The sequence below is a fragment of the Cataglyphis hispanica genome, chromosome 16 (assembly GCF_021464435.1).
Source record: "Cataglyphis hispanica isolate Lineage 1 chromosome 16, ULB_Chis1_1.0, whole genome shotgun sequence".
In the NCBI taxonomy this organism is placed as follows: Eukaryota; Metazoa; Arthropoda; class Insecta; order Hymenoptera; family Formicidae; genus Cataglyphis; species Cataglyphis hispanica.
This window is the reverse complement of record NC_065969.1, coordinates 5,939,300-5,964,938: the sequence shown is the minus strand read 5'-3', so window position 1 is coordinate 5,964,938 and position 25,639 is coordinate 5,939,300. Positions and strand designations below refer to the sequence as shown.

Sequence of the window (25,639 nt, the reverse complement as noted above, 5' to 3'; positions counted from 1 at the left end):
TTTATTTAAATTATATCTAAATTGTTTTTTTTTTTCATATACACACATTTATACGCGTGCAGCGCAGTTAAGTATTCGATTATGTCTTACAATTAGTCAATTTGTTAATTGACAAATTCGATACACGTGCATAAATCGAAAATACCATTATCAGACAAACTTGTCTGAAACTTAAAAATTCAATAAAGAATCGTATGAGCCCCTTAATGCATCGTTGAGAACGAAAGCAAAATCCTGCGTCGCGATGAAATGTGTGTTGTGGTAAAATCAGTTCTGTCATTCTGCACTCGGTCACAAAAATGTATCCGAGTACTTTCTATTGATTGATTACTTACACGAGAATCTTTTTGTGGATCTTTTGAGGATCATATATGAAAGATCATATATCACTCAGTATCAAAACTTTTTCTCGACGTTAATATCTTCAAAGTAGAAGAGGATAATTAATTTAAGATCAATGAAAATGAGACAATTTGAGTTTACATAGTTATTGGTGTGATCAAGATATAAATAATTAATTTTTTTGTATTATTGCAATTTTATTTTATAAATATTTTATCAAATGCACTGTTATTAACATTATTAAGAAAAAAAGCTTCATTAATTCAAAGATAGATAAAATATTAGAAAAAATAATTAACCATCGAAATTTAATCAAGAACAACCAATCGAGTTTTTTTTTTCATACATTTCAAGTTAAACTTTGTCATTTTTTTTAAACACTTCTTTCCTTTCTAAAAATAATAAGAATATTCTCATTTCACCTTATAAATTAAATTATTCTTGTTAAATATGATAAATTTTATAAAATAATTATAACGATCGTTACACGATTGAGAACACGAAGATGGAGAAAGAAGTATAAGGTTGGTGGGGATTGATAGTGGAGAGCGGAAAATGTGTGTGCGCGGCGTTTCCACCCTTCGTCAGCTGTCCTGTTTGGAGCAGTCAGTGCGCGTTGTGGCTTCGCCACGTGCTTTTCGCGATCCTTACCTGTGATCCTTATTCTTACTTTGTCCAACCGAGACCGCATCGGGATCATATTATAATTTCCACAATGAAAATATATTCTAGAAATAATTTGATTAACATATTTGATTGGTCTTGAAATGTCAAGAACATCCTTGCTGTTTTTGTGACTAAATGTTAAAAGAGACAGAATGTCACAAAATGACATAAACATGTGCGCTCTTGGTAAGTTTTTAAAAAAACATGAGATAAGATTAAGACTCATGAAAAATTTTTTAGAATTTTGTTTAATCAATTCATTTTTATATATAAGCACATAAAATAAAATATTTATGTTTATTCAATTTTATTTATTGGCAATTTTTGTTCAACTAAAAAAACAATTCGCGAAATTGATAATGTTTCAACAATTTTAAAATATTATTTTTAAAAATATAGCATTATTAAAAAAAAAAAAAATATCCTCTTTGCGTATCTTTCTCTAATAATATATGTACAAGTGATAAAAATTTTCTCTATATGCTTATTTTCCTTTTATGCTTTTCTCTATTTTCATTTCTTTATTTTATATGTACATATGATAAAAAAAATTTGATGAAATTTTAAAACATTTAATCAATTTTGTGATAATAACATTAGCTTTAATTGATATAAAAATATAATTAGCACATACATACACACACACACACACACGCACACACATATTCTGTGTATGATTTAAGTAGCTGTATTTAGATATATTGTTTTACATTATTTTATGATACATTTTATTTTCAGATTTACATTTGTTTTACATATTTCTTTATTATTATAATAACATTGATTTTATTTTAATCAATTACTCGACTTAAACAATATTAAAATAAAATAATTTCCCGCAATTTATGACAAGCAATGTGACATGATTTTTAATAATGTTATAATTATCAAGTCAAGTGCTTTTGTACAAAAATATAAGTCTTTTCTCTACTTTAACTTACACAAACTTTGTTGACGATCCTTTACTGTACCTTCGTTTTTTAATTATTTTGATTCTTTCAAACTATCTAGCTATTGTGTCTTTTTCTTCTCATCGAAAGGGAAAACATTCTCATTCTTCATTAAGAATATTTTTCTGATTAATTTTGAATGCTTCTAAATTATACAATTATCAAACGTACAATTGTGTGTTGTTTGCGTCAAATTAAACAGTAATTTGATTTGGCTACTCACTTGTTGTTAGTGTACAGTCAAAAGATGAACATGCCATTAAAATGTATAGTGCTTTTTAAGAAACTTTACAAAATAAAATTTTAAACTAACTTAGGCAAACAGTCCCGTACAGAGAGCCGAATGAATATGGGAGACAGCGCGCCATCATGCTGAGCGAAAAACTTTGCTAGCAAAGATAAAACGCCATTGGCTAAACCGATAAACATCAGAAAGCTTTAGTTACGTTGAAAAATGCGACGCTTCGAGCTTCGAGGCTTCGTTCGACCGTGGTGAGAAAAATGCCGTAAAAAGTGACGTTTACGATAGTATCCTCGCTTCGACGGAAGCTTTCGCACTTTGTTCGAGTATTTTCCGGTATTTGCCCGTCATACATTTATCGGTTCCCAACAGAAACGAAAGCATCTATCCTTTGGCGATACGATGAGAAGACATTGAAATCGAGCTCGAAAACGAGCTTTACTCAAGAATACACGGTCGTTTGTATAGCTCGTTGGAAAACTTCATAAATCACATCGATACCAATCCGTCTCTTTTCCTCCTTTTCCTCTCCTCAAGGCAAAGAATCATGGCAAGAGGCGCGAGAATATGCCATCAGGCCATAATATCTTTGAGAAATGTTATATTTATTCCAACACGCAAATGTACCAACTTGAGATAAACTTTTTTTCGTTAATATCCTTCCGTCTCCTTTTTATTAAGTATAAACATTTTTCACGATAAATAATTTTTAGTGAGATATAATTTATTTACGTTATTATGCTCTGACAAAACTATTATGTTTACAATTTGGAAGAGAAAAGGAGATATTAATATGAAAAATTTATTTATCGATAGATAAATCCGCTGAACTTTTACTCTGAAATGTAACGTTTCTTTTTTTAACGCATAATAATATGCTTAACTTTTGTTGAGAAAATGAACCTCAAGACAAGTCCATATATCTAATTATGATAAGATAATTTTAGAGTATAAGTGGCTCTCATTATTGCATTGACAGTAGACATTTAATAGGATGATTCAACATTTATCTATGCAATTTGTGATAACAAGTAATAAATGCGCTGCGCAAAAAGTATTAGATATCAACTATTACGATGATTGTTCTTCTTATTAAATCACAATAGTAGTTAATAGTGCATTATTAATTTATTAAAGAACGTCATAAATTACTAATGATTTCATCGTCCCTAGTATATAAACATATATGATAATGTATTTATATAATTTACTTTTACAAGTATTTACATAATTTAAAGCTACAAAATCGAAAGTTAAATGCCATGACTTCGTTTGTGATGTTCTAATAAAAATAAAATCAATTTAAAATTGGTTGAGGAACCTAATGAAAAACAATACGTTGTAAAAGTGGTGGTGGACACTTTATATAAAATGTATAAAACTTTCTAGAACACACGCGGGTATATATTTCAAGCTGTCTTTACACGATTAAAGTGCTCAAAAAATTTATCACTTAAAACAAGACAAGAAAATAGAAAACAAAATAAATTGATGTATACAATCGTTAAAAAAAAATAGTAGTGAAAGACTATATCGAAATGAGCGGAGAAAAAGAGAAAGGGAAAAAAGTGCAGAAAGATATAGAATGAAAAGATGCGATTTTTTCTCTCAGTCTCTCGAATTCTCCAGGGTGCTGCCGCTGTTGCTGCCATTCGGCTCGCGAGCCCCCTCGACATCTTCCTCCTCGTGCGCTTCCCGACGCGCCAAGTCACGCTCCGTCGACTCGTGATCTTCATCGTATTGCTGCCTATCATTTCCGACTTCCTCGATCGGATACTGTCGTGGCTGCACAGTTCGTTGCAGCATCTGCGGACTACGAGCTCGCGATGCTGATCTGCCTCTCGATTTCGCCCGCGTTTCTTTGCATCTCGGTTCTCGATACAATGGTTTACTCGCTGAAATAAATATATTTATAGCTTAAGGATCAAAATTACTGCAAATTAAGAATAGCAATTATACAGAAAAACTAGGACATGATTTTCAGCCACATAGAAATCACATTTTCCAGCAATGTCTACAATTAATTTGGTGTTTAGTCTAGTATGCGGATATTATCGCGGTTACATATTTCAAACTTGATATTACATTCTTTAAATTTAAATTAAATTCTTTAATTTTAATAATAGATTTTACACACGACTAACCTTTTTCATTCTTTTTGTTTTATATAAAAAATATAAAAGAAGGAAAAATTGTGTGCAAGAGTCAAATTGACACGATGCAGTTTCTTAAAAATTAAAATCCCTGATAAAAATTCAAAAGCTAGTATTATTAAAAATTTTCTCTCGGCATCAAAGAATCAGATATAAGTCATCTTAATTTACAGAGTATGTGTCTAAGGGAAATTATAAAATAAAAAAAAAGAGCGCGCATAATTGTCAATCTACCATTATAATTCTACTCTATTCCAATGCGATATAAATTACATCGGGAAACGCGTTTCCGGTTCGCGTCGCTTTCACGATCGCTCTCCTCGGAGAAATCGGACTCGAGCTCTCGCTTGGATACTCTCGAACGTTTCGTTTTGCGATTGAATGGTACGGATGACTCGTCGTCCCTTTCGTGCAAGATGTACCGTCCGGATGACTGATCCTCGAATTCCTCGTTCTCGTACCTATGCTTTCGCTGCCGTCGCTGTAAATATCAGAATTGTATCTCGTATGATTTGTCCAGCCAATAATTTTCGTTTGAATATGTAGCAATATGTACAAGGAAAAGAATTGTAATAATTGTTATAATTTCACAAGGTTTTAATTTGCCTAAATGATGATTTGTTTCACGTTGTAAAATATACGTCGCAGATATGATATTTATACAATAAGTATTGGCAAGTATTGGCTTTGGTCTCGGATCCCGCCTTCTCTTTACCTTAATGACAATTAAAGTATCATATTGTAGTTGTCTTAAGTAAGCTCTTGTTACAATTCATTCCCACTTGGGATTCATTTAGCTCAAAGTGTAATGGATAATGCAACGCCGTAACATTTATACCACGGAAAGTTGACACACACACACACACACACAGAGAATATAACAAATATATATTTAAATGAATATAATACATATAATAAATGTTAAGATAATCGCACCTTTCGATTTTTAATGGACGTATTGGATCGTTTAGGATATGGCGAGCGTCGCGATCTCCTTCTTATTTTATTACTGCGATGTCTACTGCTTCGTCTCCGTGACTTGGTTCTTTTTCTATATTCATACATAGAATCAAGTAGAAAATCATAAGCTATCTATTTCCAATCTTATTCTCGGATTACATATTTTACAATTATTCCATAAGAGACAGACTTCTCTATTCATTATAAAGATAATAGGCATACTTGCGCTCCTGTGTTCGATGAGAAGAGGCTTCCGTCTTGTCGATCGGCGCTTGTTCGTCGGATTTCGCTTTCTTCTCCTCAGTTTTTTTATCGCCATTAGTTGATTCCTTGGTGGCAGGTGGAGTAGAGACAGAAGTGGGATTCAGAGTAGCCAATGCTTTGTAACGACCACTCCTATGTCGTAAAAGTCCGGCGTTCACCGCATGTTTTAAAGCTCGATGCACCTGCATGCATATCACCAAACATATTATAAGAAATTATACATGTCTAGATTACCTGAAATTTCATCCTTATTAATTAAGGCGTAGATTGCCAAAGAAGAAGAATTCAACTCATAATTGCAATGTGTCAATCATATAATTATATATTTGTGTTATAAACCTGCAGCGTCAGATTCTTGGGTGATACGTTACTCTGCCGGATAAAACTGAGGACTTCGCGAGCCGATGAACCTCTGGTGTTGCCAAGATTCGTCACTGCGTCTAACACGCGAGCCATGAGTCGAGGATTCGACGGTCGAACCATCTTGAAATTTCACGATTCACAATTGCACTTGACCAACGTTTCAGACTTTTAGATGATGAATTTAGATCTGATAAACTTTAAATTATTATATATGATACTGGATAAAGGATGATTTGTATAAATATTAATATAATTCATGTTTGACAATCGTAAATTGTCACGAGCTTTTAATTTTTATGTTTTCTAATTAGATACATCGTAAAATATTTACATTTTTTACACATAAATATCGTGCATTTATTCAATTCTCTTTGCGTCTCTTTCCAGTCGATTTATCACGGGATTACATTTACTTCGACTTTTTGATGCCGCTTTGAATTTCGAAATCAATACCACGTTTGTATATATTATCTGACAAACGCTCGAAATCAAGAAACATCCAATCGTTCCTTTTTGTGCAACAAACAGTCTTGATACATCCGTAAATGCGAACCGATCTTTCTTTCACGATTTTCAACATTCAACATTCACAGCGAATTTCGTTGGGACATGTCAGCATCCGCGTCGAAGTTGTCGCCGAAATGTCCGTTGTCTCCATGCGATATCCGCTTCGTCTGTTCGACGATGCTTCTCTTTTCGGAATCCCCGAAAGTTTTTCATTTCGGCGCCTGCATAGGTAAATTGACATTCCAAGCATTCCGATGATTAGAGAATAAGAAATTGAGACCCTCGCATTTGGTTTCATTTCAGGAATTGAGATTTAATAAAATTGATATAATTTAACGAGAGAGTTTCAAAACTCTCGACTATTAAATTAATGATCTCTGCAAGTAATTTTGCAATATTTATTGGAAACGCGACAATCGATACGTTGCATTTTGTCACCGTCTATAATATGTCGAAAATTGATATTGTCTCATCTCAACTTATAGTTTTGTAACGCAAAGTACTGTCAGGGTATGTCAGTGTCAGTGGGGATTTTCACGGTATCGTAATCTCGAATCACGAATTAAACTTTAAGGAAACGCCTATCCTTTCTCATTATGCGTACGTTAAACACCATGCAACTTGTCTATTCTCTATCGCTGACAGATATATGTTGCGCGCATACGATGTATTCGCATTATAACGAAAATGATGCTTTATATTATTATTTCTAAAACATGCGTATATCTATCGTACCATATATCTGTCAAAAATCATGGGTATAGATCTTGAAAATTTTTTTCTTACAGATTTTTCAAAGATTAAAAACAGTTGACTTTTTTGGAAAGAATTAAAAATGAAAAAAAATGCAAAAATATTAATCATCTTTATCAGTGTTTTCATTTAACGTGTCAATATACTTTTAGTTATAGACATACTTTTAGAAAATAAGCATAATTTGGAAAAACTCTCACTCTCAAACTCTTTTCAAACCGCGTTGAATAAAATCCTCGCTTCCGGGATACATGCAAATAATCACGACACTAATAATCAGACTGCTCTAGTGGCGAACGATGCCCATCTTTCAAAGCGCACCCCCGTATTTATGTATGTACAAATAGCTGTTTGCGTTGCGGTGCGGTTCGTTCGCTTTGAAATGTACGTCGCTTTGGCTACAAACTATTTTCGAGAGAACGAATGTACATGCTACAGCCGGCGAATGTACGCATTTACCGTTGGGATTTACCAATTCGACACCTGTCTATCTACCACGCGTTATCGCGCTTCCACGCCCAAAACTCCAATAAAACGCAAAAGATGTTTAAGAGACATCTAAAAAACGTTTGAAAAGTTAGATCCTCTGCGACGTCCGTTAGATCCGTTATTTCTATTATTTGGAGTCATTGTATATAAAAAAAAGGAACGAGTAATGAAAATATAAAAACACAGAGAAAAATATATATTTAACTACTTGTATATAAATTAAATTTAAGTTGATGTGCTTCAACATTATACTTTTACTTTCACTAACGTTCTGTCAATTTTTGTTGCAGCGTGAAATATCGAACAATCCCATTGTTAAATCAAATTGATGAGCGAGTCTTCGCTCACTCGAAGAAAGCAAGGATTCCGTCTGGAACATTATGAAGTCAAAAATCTTGCTTGCTCTTGTCAATCTTATCACATTCTTTTTGTAAGTTCAATCTACAAAATAGATCTCTATTTCTTAGTTTTATCCTATGCATTGCAATGATGCCAATTATAAAATTTATTTAGTGCAAGATTTTTTTCATTTGAATTCGACGATATGACAGTTCGTGAAACAATTTCTAAATTACGCGATTAATTACGCATTCGTTTAAGGAGAAGTGATGCGGCCTTTACATAGTGTATAAATAAATCATATACTCACTCATTGTTGCCATTATATACGACTCGTATAATTGAAAGTATTTTTACATACATTGAAAACAAAGGCCACTTTCGTTTAAACGATTTTATCATGGAATACATGAATATATAAACTGTCACGGATAGATATTCTTTCTTCGTTCAATTACGACGACACTGATGCTCCAATTAATTACATATTAACGATAGATATTAATATGATATTATATCCCATCGAGGAAACAAGAACAAAGAAAAGATTGAATTATGAATCGAGTAAACAGGCAATATTATCTATAGGTATGCGTAATTATTATCAAAGAATAATTGAATGTTCCAAAATAAAAATCCAATTAAGAATGTATTTCAGTATTAAACAATTAATAATAAATGCTATTAAAAGCATGCCGACATAAGAAAGAATACACAAGCTTTCCTTTAAAAAAATATAAATCGGAACAATGTAAAGTAAATTTGGCAATGCGATGATTATTAGAAAGAGACAGCGGTTTTGTTTAATGCGCTCTTCAAGTATGATTCTGATTTAATTTAGCTTTCTCTTGCACGTAAATTTCGGACGTTTTAATTACACGCGCTGTATGCAGATGCATACACGGAGATGTTCACAGACATTCACCAAGGATTCGGAACGTTGCCGCGATCGAGTGAAAATAAACCGTGGCTTACCCCATACGTACTTGCCATATATACATACATACGCGCATATATGAATAGATGGATCGGTATGCGCAAAATTGTGTGAGGAGAATCCAGCCGGAATACATACGCGAGCATTTAGGACACGATAATTTCGACCAGTTGCGCACTCTCACAGCTCTCTTACAGCTGAAAATCGCTCGACGTGTTGTGTTGATGCAGATCAATCTGCTCGCTATACGGGACACATTTAATCTTTTGATGAGAGGTCCGAATTTCGAATCTTACGCACTGAATTCATCAACCTTGATTAATCTTCTTCAAACGAATAAAAGAGTTTAACGGCTGTCGAGTTGCAAAGTTTTTCTATTAAAAAAATAACTTTCTTTATAAAATTAATCCGAAACGATCAATCTGACGCTTATTTTAGAATGGCAGCGGGTACGAGAATGACTGCTAGACAGCGAACGCAAAGTAACAACCACAGCAACATTAGCGATCTGCTGGACAATCTACTTCGCGGCTACGACAATAGTATCAGGCCAGACTTTGGCGGGCCTCCGGCTACCGTTGAGGTCGATATCATGGTACGCAGCATGGGTCCCATTTCCGAAGTGGATATGGTCAGTCATAGTTTTTGTTCATCTCGTGCAATGTATGCGAGACAAATGATTTCTTGACTTGGCTCGTAGTTGCCTATATATATATATATATATAAAAAGATAATTTTGCCAAAAATTTGGTAGAAAAATTTTTCTTTCTTTCTAGACGTAAGAAATTTTTTGCGTGATTCATTTTCTACGCTTTATTTATTTCGATTTATAAAGATATTGCAAGGATAACATTTCACAAATACACACAGAATCGACTTTATCAAATTTTGAAATTTTTCGCAGACGTATTCAATGGACTGTTACTTTCGGCAATCATGGGTCGACAGACGTTTAGCCTTTCAGGGTGGTAAGGAAACACTCGCGTTGAGCATATCCATGTTGGCGAGGATCTGGAAACCCGACACATACTTCTACAACGGCAAGCACAGTTACTTGCATACGATCACCAGCCCGAATAAATTTGTCAGGCTTTACCAAGATGGCAGAGTACTTTACAGTTCAAGGTATGCATGATCGTGATTAATATCTCAATGTTACCTCAATGTAATCGCTCCTAAAAACATACACGACTTGGAGAGGTCATAAATCTCGCCTTTTATACAAAAAGCAGATGTCAGAAAATTTCTTACAAATTTATATACAATAAGAAAAAACATATGTGCAGAATATCAAAAAACATCAAATAAAATTGAGATTTATTACATTTTATATTTATTTATAAATATATCTTGTTTTATTTTAATATTCATTTATTATATAATCAAGCTATTTCGATGATTTTGGCATAAAAAGAGAGGAACCTTATCAAGTATCTTCCATATTTCATTTTAAATGTATTTTGTATCAAACGTTATTATGCCATTGAGAAAGAGTTAGTCTCTATCATCGTGTTACCCGATTGTGAGAAGCGCAACTCTCTCTCTCACGATCAATTGGAAAAGCGTTATGAGATTTATAACCCTTGTCTGATTTCATTCATCTCTTACTATTGTCATAGTTTCTTATAAAGAATATCCTCTTCTCCCTTGTCACATCTTTTCTTTTTCCTATATATTGCTATATTACTTGAAAATGTGCTATAATTAGTTATTTTATCAATTGTAGTAAGTAAATTTTTTGGCTTTTATACGTAATTTACAAATTCCGCAAAATCAAGAGAAATTAATGGCTTAAAAATTGCATATCGAAGGCAAGAAAAAAGATAATAATAGCGCGTCTATTAATAGCGCGTTAATAACTCGTTTACTGAACAAAGTGATATGATCTCATAGATAGGATCGCAGCGAGTACGTGATTCAGTGCTCGCTCGGCCGATTCTTTGCAAATCTTTTCTTAGCGACGTGGCATGTGCAAGGTCTGAGACATCTCGAACTCGAGGGTTAATTCTATCATGGACAATGGAGCTGATCCGGAAGACTAGGTCAAGAGAAAGGGAACGGATTAACAAAGAAGAAACTCGATATATTGCTCAATCCAGCACACTTGCCTTCCCCTTTCATATTTGTATTTGGCATACAAATACTTCTCATACTTGTACAACAACGCAAAGTAACGCTTAATGAAACAGAGGGAGGAAAATATGACAAGCTAATAATAAGTATCCCGTTATATTTCATCCCCTCATTTCCTCCTTCTCTCTTACCTTTCAGGAGGTAAACTCTTGAGTAGTATAGGTTTAATGAACCCGGGGTATCCGAATTACTCTACGCCTGGAGATTTTTTGATTTTTTGAGCCGTTCGAGTCTCCTAGAAATTTAAATAAAAAGACGTAATATAACATGTATATATTTCAGGGATGATACTCACATTTAAAATGTTAATTGAAGTTATCTTAAATAAACTGTTGTCTCTAATATATATATATTTTATTTTATTTTTATTTTTATTTTTTTTTTTTTTTCTTGCGTAATACATCACCGATTTTTTTGAAATTTATTGGTATTTATTGTTCCATTGATAAAATTATGAAATTAAATATTGATCTTTGCTTATCTTTTCTTTCAAAAATATTCAAACTATTTTGATAAAAGATACGCTATTCTCAGATATTATATCATTCAATACAACTATTAACTTTGCTGATTATTATGTTCATATATGGGTTAGAATAATTTTAAAAGAGAATGATCAAAATAAGCTTGTGGAAAGAGATATTATTGAAATAATATGGATATATATGCAGCCGCATATTTTCCGGAAAATTATCAGATCGATCTTTTCATTCGAATAACTTTCAATAGCACACATATTACATTTCCAATATAAAAAAAATTCTAATTTATGTTAAAAATGTCATAATGTTATGTTTACAATTATCATTCAATGCATACTTAAATATATGAACGTTGTTAGAGATCTTAAAAAATATCATAATGTATTATAATAAAAAATAAGATTTTTATTTTAATTCTGATTTATGTCAAAATTGCTTTCAATAATTAATTTTTTTTTTCAGTTTAACATATGATATATTTCTTAAGTGAATTTTTATAAATTTTATTTTAATCTTTAAAGAAAATTGTTATTTGGTTAATGTTAGATATAAAATGAGGAACATCTGCGGATATAATTACACGGAAACCTTTCATTGAAGAGAACGGGAAACTTTTCTGCAATCGCTGTCTCATCTCGAGTGTTCTTTGAAAAAGGAGGTCCCGTACCTTTCTCTGACCAGTCGGATTCATTCGTACTGGAAAACGTCGTGATCACGTCCGTGGTGTTATTTACTCGACACTTTATTAGCTGTCGCTGCTTTTTATCCGACTATCGAGGCTCATCTAAACTGACGAGAGAAAGAGAGAGAGCTTGCCGGAATTCGCTGATTTCGCAACATTTCCAAGATGAATTGATCTTGATCAAGTTGATCTAGAAATTACAAATATAATTTTTTGTTAAACTATGTCGACTTATTACTACAATTTAGATTATACAGTAGATAAATAAATGACTTATTATAATTAACTATAATATATTATACATATTATAAAAAAATTCAAAGCAACTACAAATTCAAGATACAAAACGGACCCTTGTATAATCACGGAATACACAGCAGCGAATTGTTCTCTTTAATCCATGTTTAAAACAGCTTTCGAGAATTCGGCTTTACTGTACCAATAATAATGCGAGATTGCGCTGCTAATCAAGCCCACGACCCATCATCATAGCGGAAGCACGAGAGTAAGCGAATATGAAAGCACACCGCATACTAATAACAGTAATAACCGGCGAGGTAAACACAAATGGAAAGAGAGGAAGGAAACTAAAGACGATCGAATCTGAGAGGAGATGAATTGCTGCATTGAAAAGCGAGAACGATGCACGCATGAACAGAAAAACGACGAGTTGTTGAAGTAACTCGTTGCATTTCCAAGAGAGAGAGAGAGAGAGAGAGAGAGAGAGAGAAATAGAGAGATAGATATCTCAAATTTCGAGGAAATATGTAAAGCATAAAGTATACACTGTGCTATATAGAGACTCTCTCTCTCTTTCTCTTTTCGCCGATTGGCAGATTTCCTCTTAGGTCCGTTAAATTCTGTCAGACTTGTCTGACATGGTAAACGGAGGAAGCAAAGTTTTTATAAAAACTTTTTCAAACGTATAGTGGTAAATCGCAAGCACAAGATTTTTTTATTGAATTATTTAATTTATTGGGCCTTTAACTTTGCCGCTCGGTTAATTCTTTTCTCGCGTTCTCAAAGACTTTTCCATCTTTTAAACTTCATCCCATTCGATTTTGTTTCATCTTATGCTTCTCCTGCCACGCTCATCGTTATTCATGAAACAGAAAAAACTTATCATTATAAAAGAATAAAATTTGTCCTTTTATTTCTTCTCATGTAAGTTTTTAAAGAAAAATATTTATTGTAATAAATTGTAGAATCATCACGTGAAAGCAATCATTGGTAAAACATTTTCCACGTTTGTTTAAAAAGAACACAACTTAGCTATAAACTTGCAATGAATTGAAAAGAATTCCATTTTATTATTATAAATCTTTAACGGATTTTTGAAGTTGTAAATTAATGATGTATGAATATATGAATTCTGTAAATTGCAAATTCTGCATGTGTCACAACTAGCTTAAAAATGATAGAACTTTATAATAATTTTTCAAAAATATAAAATCACTTAAGATACAATAGATCAAAGATAAACGAACAAACAATCAATATTTTAAAACGAGCCGGCATAAAAACCGGTATTTCTTCGAAGAAAGAAGATTTTTCGGTCAAAATGATATTCACCTCGATCATTAATACGAATTACCAAAGCGCACACGTACAGATTTCATCTATCTTTGCGTCGAATATAATCGGAAACTGATTTAAAATACGCAACATTTCGTATTTTATTCGAAAGCGCAACTTTTAGCATCCCAATAATCGGACTTCTTCCTTCGCTGACTGTCGTAACCGGTTTTGCTGCCCGATTCAGCCTTACCGAGGATAGAAAGCAGTCGCGCGACACATTGAAACCGAAAATCGTCCGAGGCAAATTGCCCGAGCCCCATCTTCGGGCATAAAATGTACCAATCTCAAAGCATGACGCCGAGATACGTGAGAGAAATATGTACATATTTTGTGACGAAGCCCTTTGCTTGAAACCCTATTTTGTACAAAATGAAAATTTTTATCTTCTCTCTTGTATTTTTATAAGTCATTCTTCATTATCCTCTCATTATTTATTCTATATATTCTTATATAAATTTTTGCACTAATCTTCATATTTTAAAAATTATACATGCGGATATAATTTTTTTCGACACATAATACGTAATAAATAATGCATAAACTTTTGCTTTTTTAGCTTCTTGAAGACGGTGCAAGAGAAATGTTAATTTGTATATTTTATAATATTTAAAATTAATATAAATGTATATTGTGGTTTAAGCTTTAAAATTTTATATCCTTTTTTTCTCTCTATTATCATTGTATATCAAAAGACCATTTAATTATTTTAAATCTATTTGTATATTTATTTTTAATTACTTGTACATAATTCTCTTTCTCTGCTAAAGTTTTTTAGAGATTATAAATTTTAATCGTAATATTTATATACGCCAACTGTATTATTAATATGTACATTTCAAATAATCCGAGAAAGAGATATATTATAGATTATTTGATGTTTACGCGAGTACTGCACATTGAACGGAAGAAAACTTTCAAAATAATTAGGCTTTATTAAATTTATTTTTGTGCAAACAGATTTGTTAAAATTAAGAAAAGCTTTTTCTAAAATAACTTGGACAGATGTGGTCGGAAATTTACAGTAAAATGCAATAAAATCCTCGAAAAATGATAGAATACAAAGCAATTGCGATGCATGTACTGAGATGCAGGAAAGCTATGCATGAAGCTATGTCTTCTATAAATTGAGCGATCGAACGAGCCGCAGAGTACTGAGGGGTGATGGATCCGATTAGCCACGGATCTTCTCATCCTTCGGTTCTAACTTCCTCGACGGAGTCAAATTAAATTTGACGCACAGTGCAACTCGATCAAACTCGAATATATTAACACTACTATTCCATTATGTGTTTGCGTTTGACAAAAATATTCTACCTATACTTTTGTCACAATATTTTCCAATGTTGCGTGATAAGAAACAAGGATTCAATAAATTTAGTGTGCAAAGTGCATCTCAGAATTGTCATCATTATTAATATATTGCAATTACTAGTGATCAATTGACAATTTTTGAAAAAACAATTAAAGTTTTGTACGTGTATGTTGCCTGCACGTTAAAATTATATGTTGAAACTGTGCTTTATTGTTCCTTTATTGTTTCAGACTTACCATTAAAGCGGGATGTCCGATGAATCTCGAAGATTTTCCCATGGATATGCAGAGATGTCCGTTGCAATTCGGTAGCTGTAAGTTTAGTAAAGATTTGCTTGTTGACCCTCAAAAATGCCATACGTTCTTCTCTTTTTTTATTTTTCGTGTTTATTCGCGAGATATATATTTCTGTCGATTATAACTATAAGATCTCGACGACGGGATAATGGGAGTCAAACTTATTCGTTTCTCGAATGATTTGTAATCCTATCCCATAAAAATTATGCGGCGCAATTTTTTTTAACTATTAATTTGATGCATTCCGTTGAAACATAAAATTACAAATTCAATTACAATTTTATTAATATTTTTCACGTATTTTCGTTTACTATTTAAATGGTCAAGGCAGGAAAGATCAGGCATACTTTGATTGTCAACCATTGTTAGGTCGACAAGTTAATTCTTTTGCTACTGCAAAATTAATCCGTTTATAGTTGGCTACACGACACGCGACATAATCTACAAGTGGAACAGCGCGAGACAGGTCGCTATAGCGGAGGATATGAAATTGTCGCAATTTGATCTGGTCGCCAATCCGACCGCAAATCACTCCATTGCACCGGGATTCTCGCATGGTGAGTGAAACCTCGCAGATATCAAGAATATCCGGTTCAGCCATATTTCTCCTTGCAAAAATCGAAAAGACAAAAAAACTTAAAAGAAAAGAAAAAAAATTTATTGCATAATCGAGTATAATCGAGTCTGACGAACCGCAAACTGGAATTTCTATAAAAAATTTGATCGTGAGAAAAAAGTTGACTGGCACCTCATATTAATATCGACAAAAGGAATATCTTCAGGTGAAGCAAAGAATGAAAAAAAAAAATAGCGTCGAAAGTCGGCGTGCAAAAGTGATGACTAATTGCAGCCTTCTCTTAAAGACAACTCACTCTCGTCTTTCCCCCTTTCTCATTCTCCTTCTATCTTTTTTTCTCTCTTAAGCTTTACATATACTTAAGCAAGCATTCTAGAAGATTCGGCAGCAAATTTTAATTGGATTATCGATTAGTAAACGGCAAACAGCTGATTTGAATTTTGCTGTTTCCTGATTTGATTGTGCACTTATCAAGAAAATCTGCTTAAAGTCATCAAATTTTCCTACGGATATATATAAAGAAATTCGTATAATAATTTAAAAAGCAATGCCATTTTATTATATAATTAATTAATAATAAATTGTATAGCAATAATTATATTTAGATATGATCACGTTGAGATAATGAAAATTATATTTTGGACACAGAAAGAAAAATTATAAAGATTGTACAAATATTTTTAAAATATTGTAAATGTACAGTATCGTTTCACGCATTATAGAGTTTTTAGTCTCTTATCAAAAATTACATAGCAAAATCATTCAAGCGTGAACCATTGCATTTAAATTTTTCAATCTTTTTCACTGATTAAAAGTGATTATTTTTAAAGTTTTTAAAGTTTTTGCTCATTATTCTCATTATGATAATTATAGACATTAAAATACATTTCAGCGGACTATTCGATGCTTCTGGTATACTTCCACTTACAAAGGCACATGGGTAATTTTCTAATACAAGTATACGGTCCTTGCGTCCTGCTGGTCGTCCTGTCTTGGGTGTCCTTCTGGTTAAACAGAGAAGCCACTGCCGATCGAGTGTCGTTGGGTAAGGGAAGCTGCTCATTGATATTAATAATTTAAGTGTTCTCTGAGACTTGCATCGTTGTAACATGTGCCCCTTGAACGTCGCTTTGGTGTATATTTATGAGAGAAATGTGTATCGTAAATGTTTATAGGGAGATAGTGCGGTGCGAAACAAAATGTATCAAGAGGAATCTACATTAACCGCAAGCGAGAGAGCGTGTGCAAACCGCATAATTTAATATGCAACGCTTTCTCAAATGCGCTAATAATTTCTGACATCGTTAAGCTCGCTTTTCTACGTCGAATATCAAAAATGGAAAACATATTGTAGTTTTTTTAACTTGTGCTATTATGGATGTATAATAAGCATTACCTCCAAAATCTCGACTGTGAACGTAATATACTCTCTATTGATACGAAATCGATTAAATGCCATTTTTTTCTCTTCTTCATTATATTTTATTTATTATGTATGTCGTATTTCTCGAAAATCTTACAACACGAAAGCTTTATTAAAGAATTAGAAGAGAGTAATAGCGACGAAAAAAATTTTTTGCAAATTACCTTATCAAGAGAAGATATAATTACAATTATGTACATATAAATGACCAAATAATTATTTTGTCATTACTCACATTTAAACTCTAATAAATTTGATTCTTTTATAATTTCGTTCGATTGTCATTCATTACATCTTGTTTCAGGTATAACTACCGTGTTGACAATGACGTTCTTAGGACTTGAAGCAAGAACCGATCTGCCAAAGGTACCTTATCCAACTGCCTTGGATTTCTTCGTCTTTCTTTCATTTGCATTCATCTTTGCTACTATAATACAGTTCGCGGTCGTGCACTACTTCACCAAATATGGATCGGGCGAATGTTATTTCAGTTCTGATCTAAGCGACACTGAAAGTTCGAGCGGAGAAGAAGACATAGATGGAAAAGTAAGAATCAGCTAGTAAAGAAATACATAAACAAGCAGGAAATTATTAATTCTTATATTTGTTCAATTTCCTTTTGTTTCTTAACAGCAGATATAAATCTTATCAAAAATCATTTAAATCTGACTAAATATATAAGTTATATATTCGTAGATTCGTTTGTTTTGTCGAAAATACTTTACTATAAATATATTTATATATGTATGTATATACATATATGAAATATTTTTTTATTTCATTTTTAAGTATTTAAAGTTGTTCAATTTTTTATTCAATGCAATATCTCGATTTGCTCCCGCAAAAATTGTTTCAGGCATGTCGAAAAAATTCCGGAGCACGAGGACGCAATCATGGCAACTTTATAAATGGCGATAGCATGATAGAAGTGATACCATTATCAGCGATTTCGATACATCCCGATAAAGATTCCACGGTGGCTAGTCATTGGCAAATATCTTGCGTCACCTGTAGTCCACCATCGCGACAGACAACGGCGATAACGGCGAAAACGACAACGAAATCGCCGCTACCGCCGCCTCCGTTATCTTCCAGACAAACGACATTGTCCACCTCTAGAAGACGACGCCGAAGGACGCCCAGATATAACTCGGTATCGAAGATCGACCGTGCCAGTCGCGTAGTGTTTCCCCTCTTTTTTCTAGCCATCAATGTCTTCTACTGGTATGCATATCTCTCGCGCAGCGAACGAATCCACTATTACAATTCCAATACCGCGTAATATGCATTCATCGAATCTTGCTTCTTCAAGTTTTGCAAAGTTTTGCGCATGAAAATTGGTAATTAAAAAAATTCGGATAATTTTCTTCTACAAGAGTGAAAAGAAATAAAATGTTACATGTAAATTTTGCATTATAACTACATAATTTCTCTCGAATTATTAAAATACCGTTATGAAAATGATGAGATTTTATCTCGGATAAAATGGAAATTTAGAAGAATGAAAAGCGAAGGATTTGTCGCGGAAGTTTCGCGATAAGATAAGATTCTAGCATTCATCCAAAAAAATGTGGGGATTCGAAGAGAGAGAGAAAGAGAGAGAAAGAGACTCCAGTGTAAAATATAACAGCTAAACTATTGATATGTTAATAATACGTTATACTGGTGTCAAATAACATGCAATAAAATTATTAATAAGTGGACATTTATCTTTCAATGTTATGTACGCGCGCGAATCATATACATATACATACATACATACATATATATTTTGTATTTTCTCTCAAAAAGAAAATACATACATACATATATATTTATATACAATGTAGAAATAAAAATTAAATTAAATTTATTTACATATAACACAAGGAAATAACTATCAGAATAAAATATTTTTAAATAAATTTTAAACTTAAAATAAATTTTTATTATATACATGTATACTATAATTAAAATTTATTTTAAAATATTCTATTTCAATAATTATTTTCTTGTATTACGTGAGTAAATTTTATTTTATTTTTGTTTCTATCTCAATGTAATGAGAAAGATTTGAATTATATATAATAATTTTTTATTTTTATTTTTTTTTTTTATATCATAACGTTCTATAATAATCATGTAAAAAAAACCTAAATTTAATTTTATTTTTCTTATGTGTGAATTATAATCATATGTATATTCTCAGATAAATGCATTTAGAGAATGGCAATACAATAAAAACACATTGTAATATCATCACTGTGTATATGAGACAAAGGTAAGTTATATACATATAACTTAAGAGACCAATTATGATTAATTACATAAAAAAACTCACAGAGCCTTCATCTTTAAGTGCGCTTGAAAGTACTCGCCATCTCCTTTGGTTGCTTGTTTGTTAATTTCCTTATGACGTTCTCGGCTAACGATTTCTTCCAAAACTTCTCCATCGCCTTTGATTAATCTTTATGAAAAAATAAACATTCATTTAAATAATTATATAGAAAATGTAGGAGAAATAATGTCAGAGATCGGGAGCAATAATTATAAAATTTTTGTATAATTAGTTTCATTATCATTGTTCTATTACTTTACAACATATTTATACATTCACCTGTATCTTCCAGTTTCTTGGTCATAAATTCTGCGAATCATATTTTGCCTCTTCTCCCATTCCTCTTTTGTCATAGGCGCCATAGCTTTTGCTTTTTCCATTACTTCGGGTATAATTTCCTTTGTATTCTCTCTTTTACTAGATCCTTGAATTTCTTTATTTTCTTTAAATTTCTTTTTACTGTATCCCTTTTTCTTAGATGTAGACTTTTTTAGCTTTTTCTTTAATTTCTTCTTCATCCGTTTTTTCTTCCGTTTTTTCATAGCTTTTTTTAATTTTTTAGCTTTTTTCTTGGCTTTCTTTTGTTTTCTTTCATCTTCTGAACTGTTGGTACTGCTGCTGCTACTACTGTCAGTATTACTGCTGCTGCTGCTGCTGCTACTAGAGCTGCTGCTGCTACTGTTGCTACTGCTACTAGTACTACTGATGCTAGAGGAGCTAGAAGTAGACAAAGATCTCTTACTTTTCAATTTTTTGCGACTTGATTGAGTTTTGTCTTGAAAAACTCCTATTTTTTTCTTCTCTTTGTCTTTCACTTGCTCAACTATTTCCATATTATCCTTTATCGAATCAAGTCTTTCCATCATTAAGGTGGCTCGTGATTGATTTGTTCGCTCTTTTGAACTATCTTCTCGCATAGATTGACTAGTTGCATTTCTGCCAGTATTTCTATAATAATCTTGCAATCTTGACCTGCCATAACTAGATGTTCTTTCATAATTTCTGCTATTGTGTCTATTGTAGTGATAATTGTTATATGCATCCCTTCTATTTCTATCATAATAATTCTGACGTCTATAAGGGCGTAAGTTAAAATGACCATAATCTTTCCGATTATACGGTATATGATTGTTATACCATCTCTTGTTATGCCATCTTTGATCATTGTACTTGCCACTTCTTCTCTGCGAATCCATACCATTTTCATATCTTTTAGTTTTGTGCTCTGTATTCTCATCTCTGTCCTTTCTTTCTTTATATACGTTTCTCTCTGGACTTGAAGCGCTAGAAGAACTGGAACTATTGGAACTACTTCTATGTTTTGACTTCTTTCTCTTGTCCTTGCTACATATATTCCGTCTCTTCTTATTTTTCTCAGAGTTGTTACTGGAAGAAGAAGCTGATCGTCTCTTCGATTTGCCCTTTGTCGCTTTGATAGATGACTCTACCAGCACATCAGATTTCTCTGGATTATTCATTATTACAATTACCTATCAACAAAAAAATCTTGTTTATACCCAATTCTATCCAAGTGTATTAAAATAAATATTTTGTATAATCAAAAGTTTTGCATGACAAAATCTATAAAATTACTGCATTTCCTGTAGAAATATTATGTTTATTATTCAAAATAAAATTTAATTGTTCATTTCAAAAAGACACATCTTCAGATACAAATCGCAGAAAAATTAGCTTTTATGAATAATTTTAATGTCTAGGAAATGTTTACCTACCTATTACAATATCGTTACGGAAATATAACCTAACTCTCGCTTTCTCTTTTTCCGTCGATCATAATCATCGATCATCGACGTTTCATAAACGTTTGCAAAATTGTTGCATCAAACAATATTCTCGCTTCTTTCAATTTGTCGATTGAAAAATTGACAGTTGGCAAAAATACGCTAGGCATTTACTTGTTTCATCGACTCTTAATCACCTTAAACTTTTCTCGACCTTTCTTACCTTGAGCGTTGATTTGACAAGATCTCGCTAAATGTTTCATAGATGTCAATAAGATCGATAATCTGTGGCGCCTCTGTGGCAATCTAAGAAATTAAATTACTAATTTAATAAAGTTAGTAAATTTCCTAGTTTGTCATTTTCTGTGATTGTCCAATCACAGTTAAACATTTTTTTACTATGGTAAGAATACTTGATTGTAATTGGTCGATTTTCTTTTAGTTTACAGGTATTGGGTATCGATCACAGACTTCTATATATTAGAGAGACCGCTAATTCCTTTATACTGAACCGAAAAATGACCTCGAGATATAGAAGTCTGTGCTTACAACACTTATTGCTGATCTAACCTAACGTATGAAGTAAGCAGCAAGGATAAGATATATACCACGTGCGCGAGAGCGTCAGGCGTCAGGCGGGAAGAGTCAAGTCAAGCATGGACTCAGATGGATCACCTGAGATCGCCACGAAAATCAGTAGAATCGCTAAAGTATAATCAATTATGTAGAATTCAAAATCGTTTGGGCAAATCAGTGAAATGTAAGGATTAGTGGCCAGCGCGACATTGCAACGCTCCGAGGAAGCTCGATCCAAGTAGCATTGTCAAGAAAGTAATATGAAAAATCTGTGATCATTTGTGATATTGTGTGATTTTGTCAAAAAGATCATTAAATTTGTTCTTTTTAACTCAACTAGAACGGAATAGAATGAGGTAAGTATATATTTAGAAGTTTGAAAAAAGGAAAAAAATTTAGCTAAAAAGAACGAACTTATTATAAGTTATTTTTCTGGCGAATTCCTGTCCTACGTCTCTCTCTTCCCTCCTCTCTCTCTTTGTCTTTAATATCTTATAAAGTTTTCATACACAATATGAGAGCGGGATGCGGGATTCTCTCCCCCTCTCTCCCTTATTTCATATAAGAGAGAGAGAGAGAGAGAGATGGAATGGAATGATACTATTGCAATTACATATTTAAAAATATAATGAATCACAATCTTATAAATAATCCTAATAATAATAAATTGTAATAACTGCACTTTTAATAATTCTTATACACTTGATTGTATATGTATTATATTGTGATATAAGTATATAAAGTTTTTATACATATATAATCATGCATACATACCTACAATATTTTTTATTTTCTTACTTTAAGTAGTAATTGATATCGTAATTGCATTGCAATTCCAATATTAAGTATATTAAAAAAATATATGATCAGAGCTATAAGGTAATATTTAATATTAAACATTTTTCATTATAAATAAAAAAGATAAAAAGCAATATTATATAAAATAATGATATAACAGATTATATATATATATATATATATATATATATATATATATATATATAATAACACAGTGTGTGCATTTGCCCATTGAGAAAATATATCTGAAAAAATAATATTTATTTATTGCAAAATTAAATTGTTAAATTGTTGTAAATTATAATTGTACAGAAAAATTCTAGAGAAAAGATGAAAACATGTATAAAAAAAACATGTCAACAGTCGGTTTTTTTGGTTTTTTTATTTTATGTATTCACAAACGTTACAATTGTTGACTACGTGTACAAGACTCGCAATCCACACGCAATCTTATTACCATGTTACATTATCACTCATCTGGGTCAGTTATGGCCCTTCTAGGTACTGATTACGAATTATGCTCTCTCCCTCCATCCCTCTCCCTATAAGCCGCGATATTCGTTCGTAATTTATTACATGTATGTATGTGTAAACATACATCTATATCTATATATAAGTATATTATTGCGCATATTTACATGTAGGTCGACGTATCTGTTATTCTTCTACTGAGCCATGTAGACTGATCGGACGTTTTTTTTATTTTTCTTTTTCTTTTCTTTTTAGACGGCAATTTGCAAAAAACATTCTACCGGTCCACGCGGGTCAATACTAAAATTTGAAAAAATATGCAATATCATCTTTAATGAAAGGCTTCAACTTGGTTTATTTATCTTTATTATCGGTCTCGCACTTTGCTTTTCGACCGGCCCCGATTTACCTAGCAGCTGCTACGAACGAGTCTTTTATGTCTAGCAATTTCTAAATGTATCCTACTTAAAATTCGCAGCGCTTTTCTTTTTCGTCATTTGTGCATGCGTCTGCAGGTGCATATGAGAGTACAATTTTTTTTTATAACAATCCGGAAGATTCTTCTCGAAAAGGCACTATTGTATCGCAAACGAAATCCACGTTTTTAAACTAGTCTATTCGGTGTCTGTCCCGAGCTTTTGAGTATGTGTGCGTGCATCAATATTTGCGAAGCGATCTCTAGGCACAACCGAAGGAGATCTCTAAAATTATTATATGAAAGAGTTCGCTAATTCATTAATCGATTGATTCTCACTGATAACAATCATCGAAATATTGCGTCATTCAATCGCCAATTTTTTCGTTTAGTTTTTTAGGAAATACCGGGGCTAACATTCGCGGTCTCGAAGCGACGACTAGACTTTACGTTGAAATAATTTTATTTTACAAATACGATATAATCTTGTGATTTATAACAACTTGTAAGATTAATGACTGTATGGAATGAGAAAAGTTAGTAAAATTGAAATTGTATGAGTTAAATATTTCACTGGGCGAAATAATTGTGATACTTTGAATATAGTTAGATAATGAAAAATATGTGAATAATAATATATAATATATAATATATATATATATATATATATATATATATATATATATATATTTTCACACATATTACATATATAAACATAATCACACCTTTCGTAGTATTTCTCTAATAATGTATAATCTTTATATGAAATATTTTTATACATTTTTTTCTCTTAAATGTTAAAGCCAGAAACCTTACCCTTTTTATAGCATAAGCCTTAAAAGTAAAATTAAGATTTATTAGCAATATATAAGTAACAATGTAAGAATTTATATATATTTATAATTTATATATATATATATATATATATACATATACATATATGTATATATATATATACATATATGTATATAATATACATATATGTATATATGTATATATACATATACATATATGTATATATATACATATACATATATGTATATAATTGTATATTGTAAATATTTTTTTACAATAGATGATCTCGTGGCGCGGCTCTAAGTTAATGTTAACTTTGGATAAAAATTATGTACATTATTATGTTACATCTTGATTCCTTTTTTTCTGCAACGAAAATAATGTTGAATGATAGTATAATGTACGTGTGAGATATAAAACAATAGTACATTTTTAATAAGAAAAGTCGGAGTCGAGCACTTCATTATGAATCTTTTCAACATTAATGCGTTTTTCTTTTCGGAATATACATGTATGCATATATGTCTCTTCTCCTATTCAATGATTTTCAAAGCACGCCACGAGAAATAATTTCGAAGGACCTTTATATAATCCGATTATATATAGATTATTAACATGTTAAACTTAAAGTATCAAATCCTATCATTATGTGTCACTTGCTTAAACGCTATAGATAAATTTAAATCACTAAAAGTCGAGTCATGAGAATATGTACAATATAATAGACGTATTTTTTTCACGGTTATTTGACTTTTTCCGCCTCCGGGACAGTTATTACTATGTCGCGACTAATAAATAATCGGAAATTATTTGTGATAACTCGTCATTTGCGTGATCGCTCTTTCTTTCTCTCGAAAATATTTTTATCTTTCTCATCCTCGCACATTATTAGAAGAAAGTTTATTCTCCATCTTGATAACATAAACAAAACATTAACGTGCATAGAGTTTTGTTGTACATATGTAATATATTAGTAATTAAAACAAAACGAGATAATATTAGTGTATTTTTTCTTTGTTTTCGTGAATCGAGATCGTTCTCACAGACTTTCGATTGTTGCTCTGTTTGAAAATCGTGC

The 25,639-nt window shown here is 31.9% G+C and overlaps 3 protein-coding genes and 1 long non-coding RNA gene across 8 annotated transcripts; 2 read left to right on the top strand and 2 right to left on the bottom strand.

Moving 5' to 3' along the window:
- Positions 1-986: 986 nt before the first annotated feature.
- On the top strand, positions 987-18,729 carry LOC126855435 (gamma-aminobutyric acid receptor alpha-like). 3 transcript variants are annotated; one of them, XM_050603078.1, is made up of 10 exons: positions 987-1,194; positions 7,979-8,118; positions 9,403-9,595; positions 9,869-10,089; positions 15,382-15,464; positions 15,864-16,004; positions 16,917-17,069; positions 17,752-17,813; positions 17,886-17,993; positions 18,304-18,729. In XM_050603078.1, the coding sequence occupies exons 2-10, from the start codon at positions 8,069-8,071 to the stop codon at positions 18,727-18,729; spliced, it is 1,437 nt and encodes a 478-aa protein (XP_050459035.1). In that variant the 5' UTR covers positions 987-1,194; positions 7,979-8,068. The 3 variants fall into 3 exon arrangements, with proteins under 3 accessions (XP_050459035.1, XP_050459033.1, XP_050459032.1); XM_050603076.1 differs by having other exon boundaries at positions 9,403-9,559; positions 17,752-17,993; XM_050603075.1 differs by having other exon boundaries at positions 17,752-17,993.
- LOC126855735 (protein FAM133A-like) lies at positions 3,342-6,059 on the bottom strand. The gene is made up of 5 exons (XM_050603598.1): positions 5,916-6,059; positions 5,535-5,758; positions 5,289-5,403; positions 4,626-4,833; positions 3,342-4,094 (listed from the first exon to the last, which is right to left on the bottom strand). The coding sequence occupies exons 1-5, from the start codon at positions 6,057-6,059 to the stop codon at positions 3,808-3,810; spliced, it is 978 nt and encodes a 325-aa protein (XP_050459555.1). The 3' UTR covers positions 3,342-3,807.
- On the bottom strand, positions 12,244-21,739 carry LOC126855437 (NKAP family protein CG6066-like). Of its 3 annotated transcripts, none has more exons than XM_050603083.1 (4): positions 21,498-21,739; positions 20,044-21,254; positions 19,768-19,893; positions 12,244-12,451 (listed from the first exon to the last, which is right to left on the bottom strand). In XM_050603083.1, the coding sequence occupies exons 2-4, from the start codon at positions 21,240-21,242 to the stop codon at positions 12,442-12,444; spliced, it is 1,335 nt and encodes a 444-aa protein (XP_050459040.1). In that variant the 5' UTR covers positions 21,243-21,254; positions 21,498-21,739; the 3' UTR covers positions 12,244-12,441. The 3 variants fall into 3 exon arrangements, with proteins under 3 accessions (XP_050459040.1, XP_050459039.1, XP_050459038.1); XM_050603082.1 differs by lacking the exon at positions 12,244-12,451 and adding an exon at positions 18,586-18,752; XM_050603081.1 differs by lacking the exon at positions 12,244-12,451 and adding an exon at positions 18,775-18,816.
- Positions 21,740-21,902: 163 nt separating this feature from the next.
- Positions 21,903-23,674, top strand: LOC126855441 (uncharacterized). The gene is made up of 2 exons (XR_007688233.1): positions 21,903-22,438; positions 23,607-23,674. It is a non-coding gene; the product is annotated as an uncharacterized LOC126855441 (long non-coding RNA).
- Positions 23,675-25,639: the final 1,965 nt, after the last annotated feature.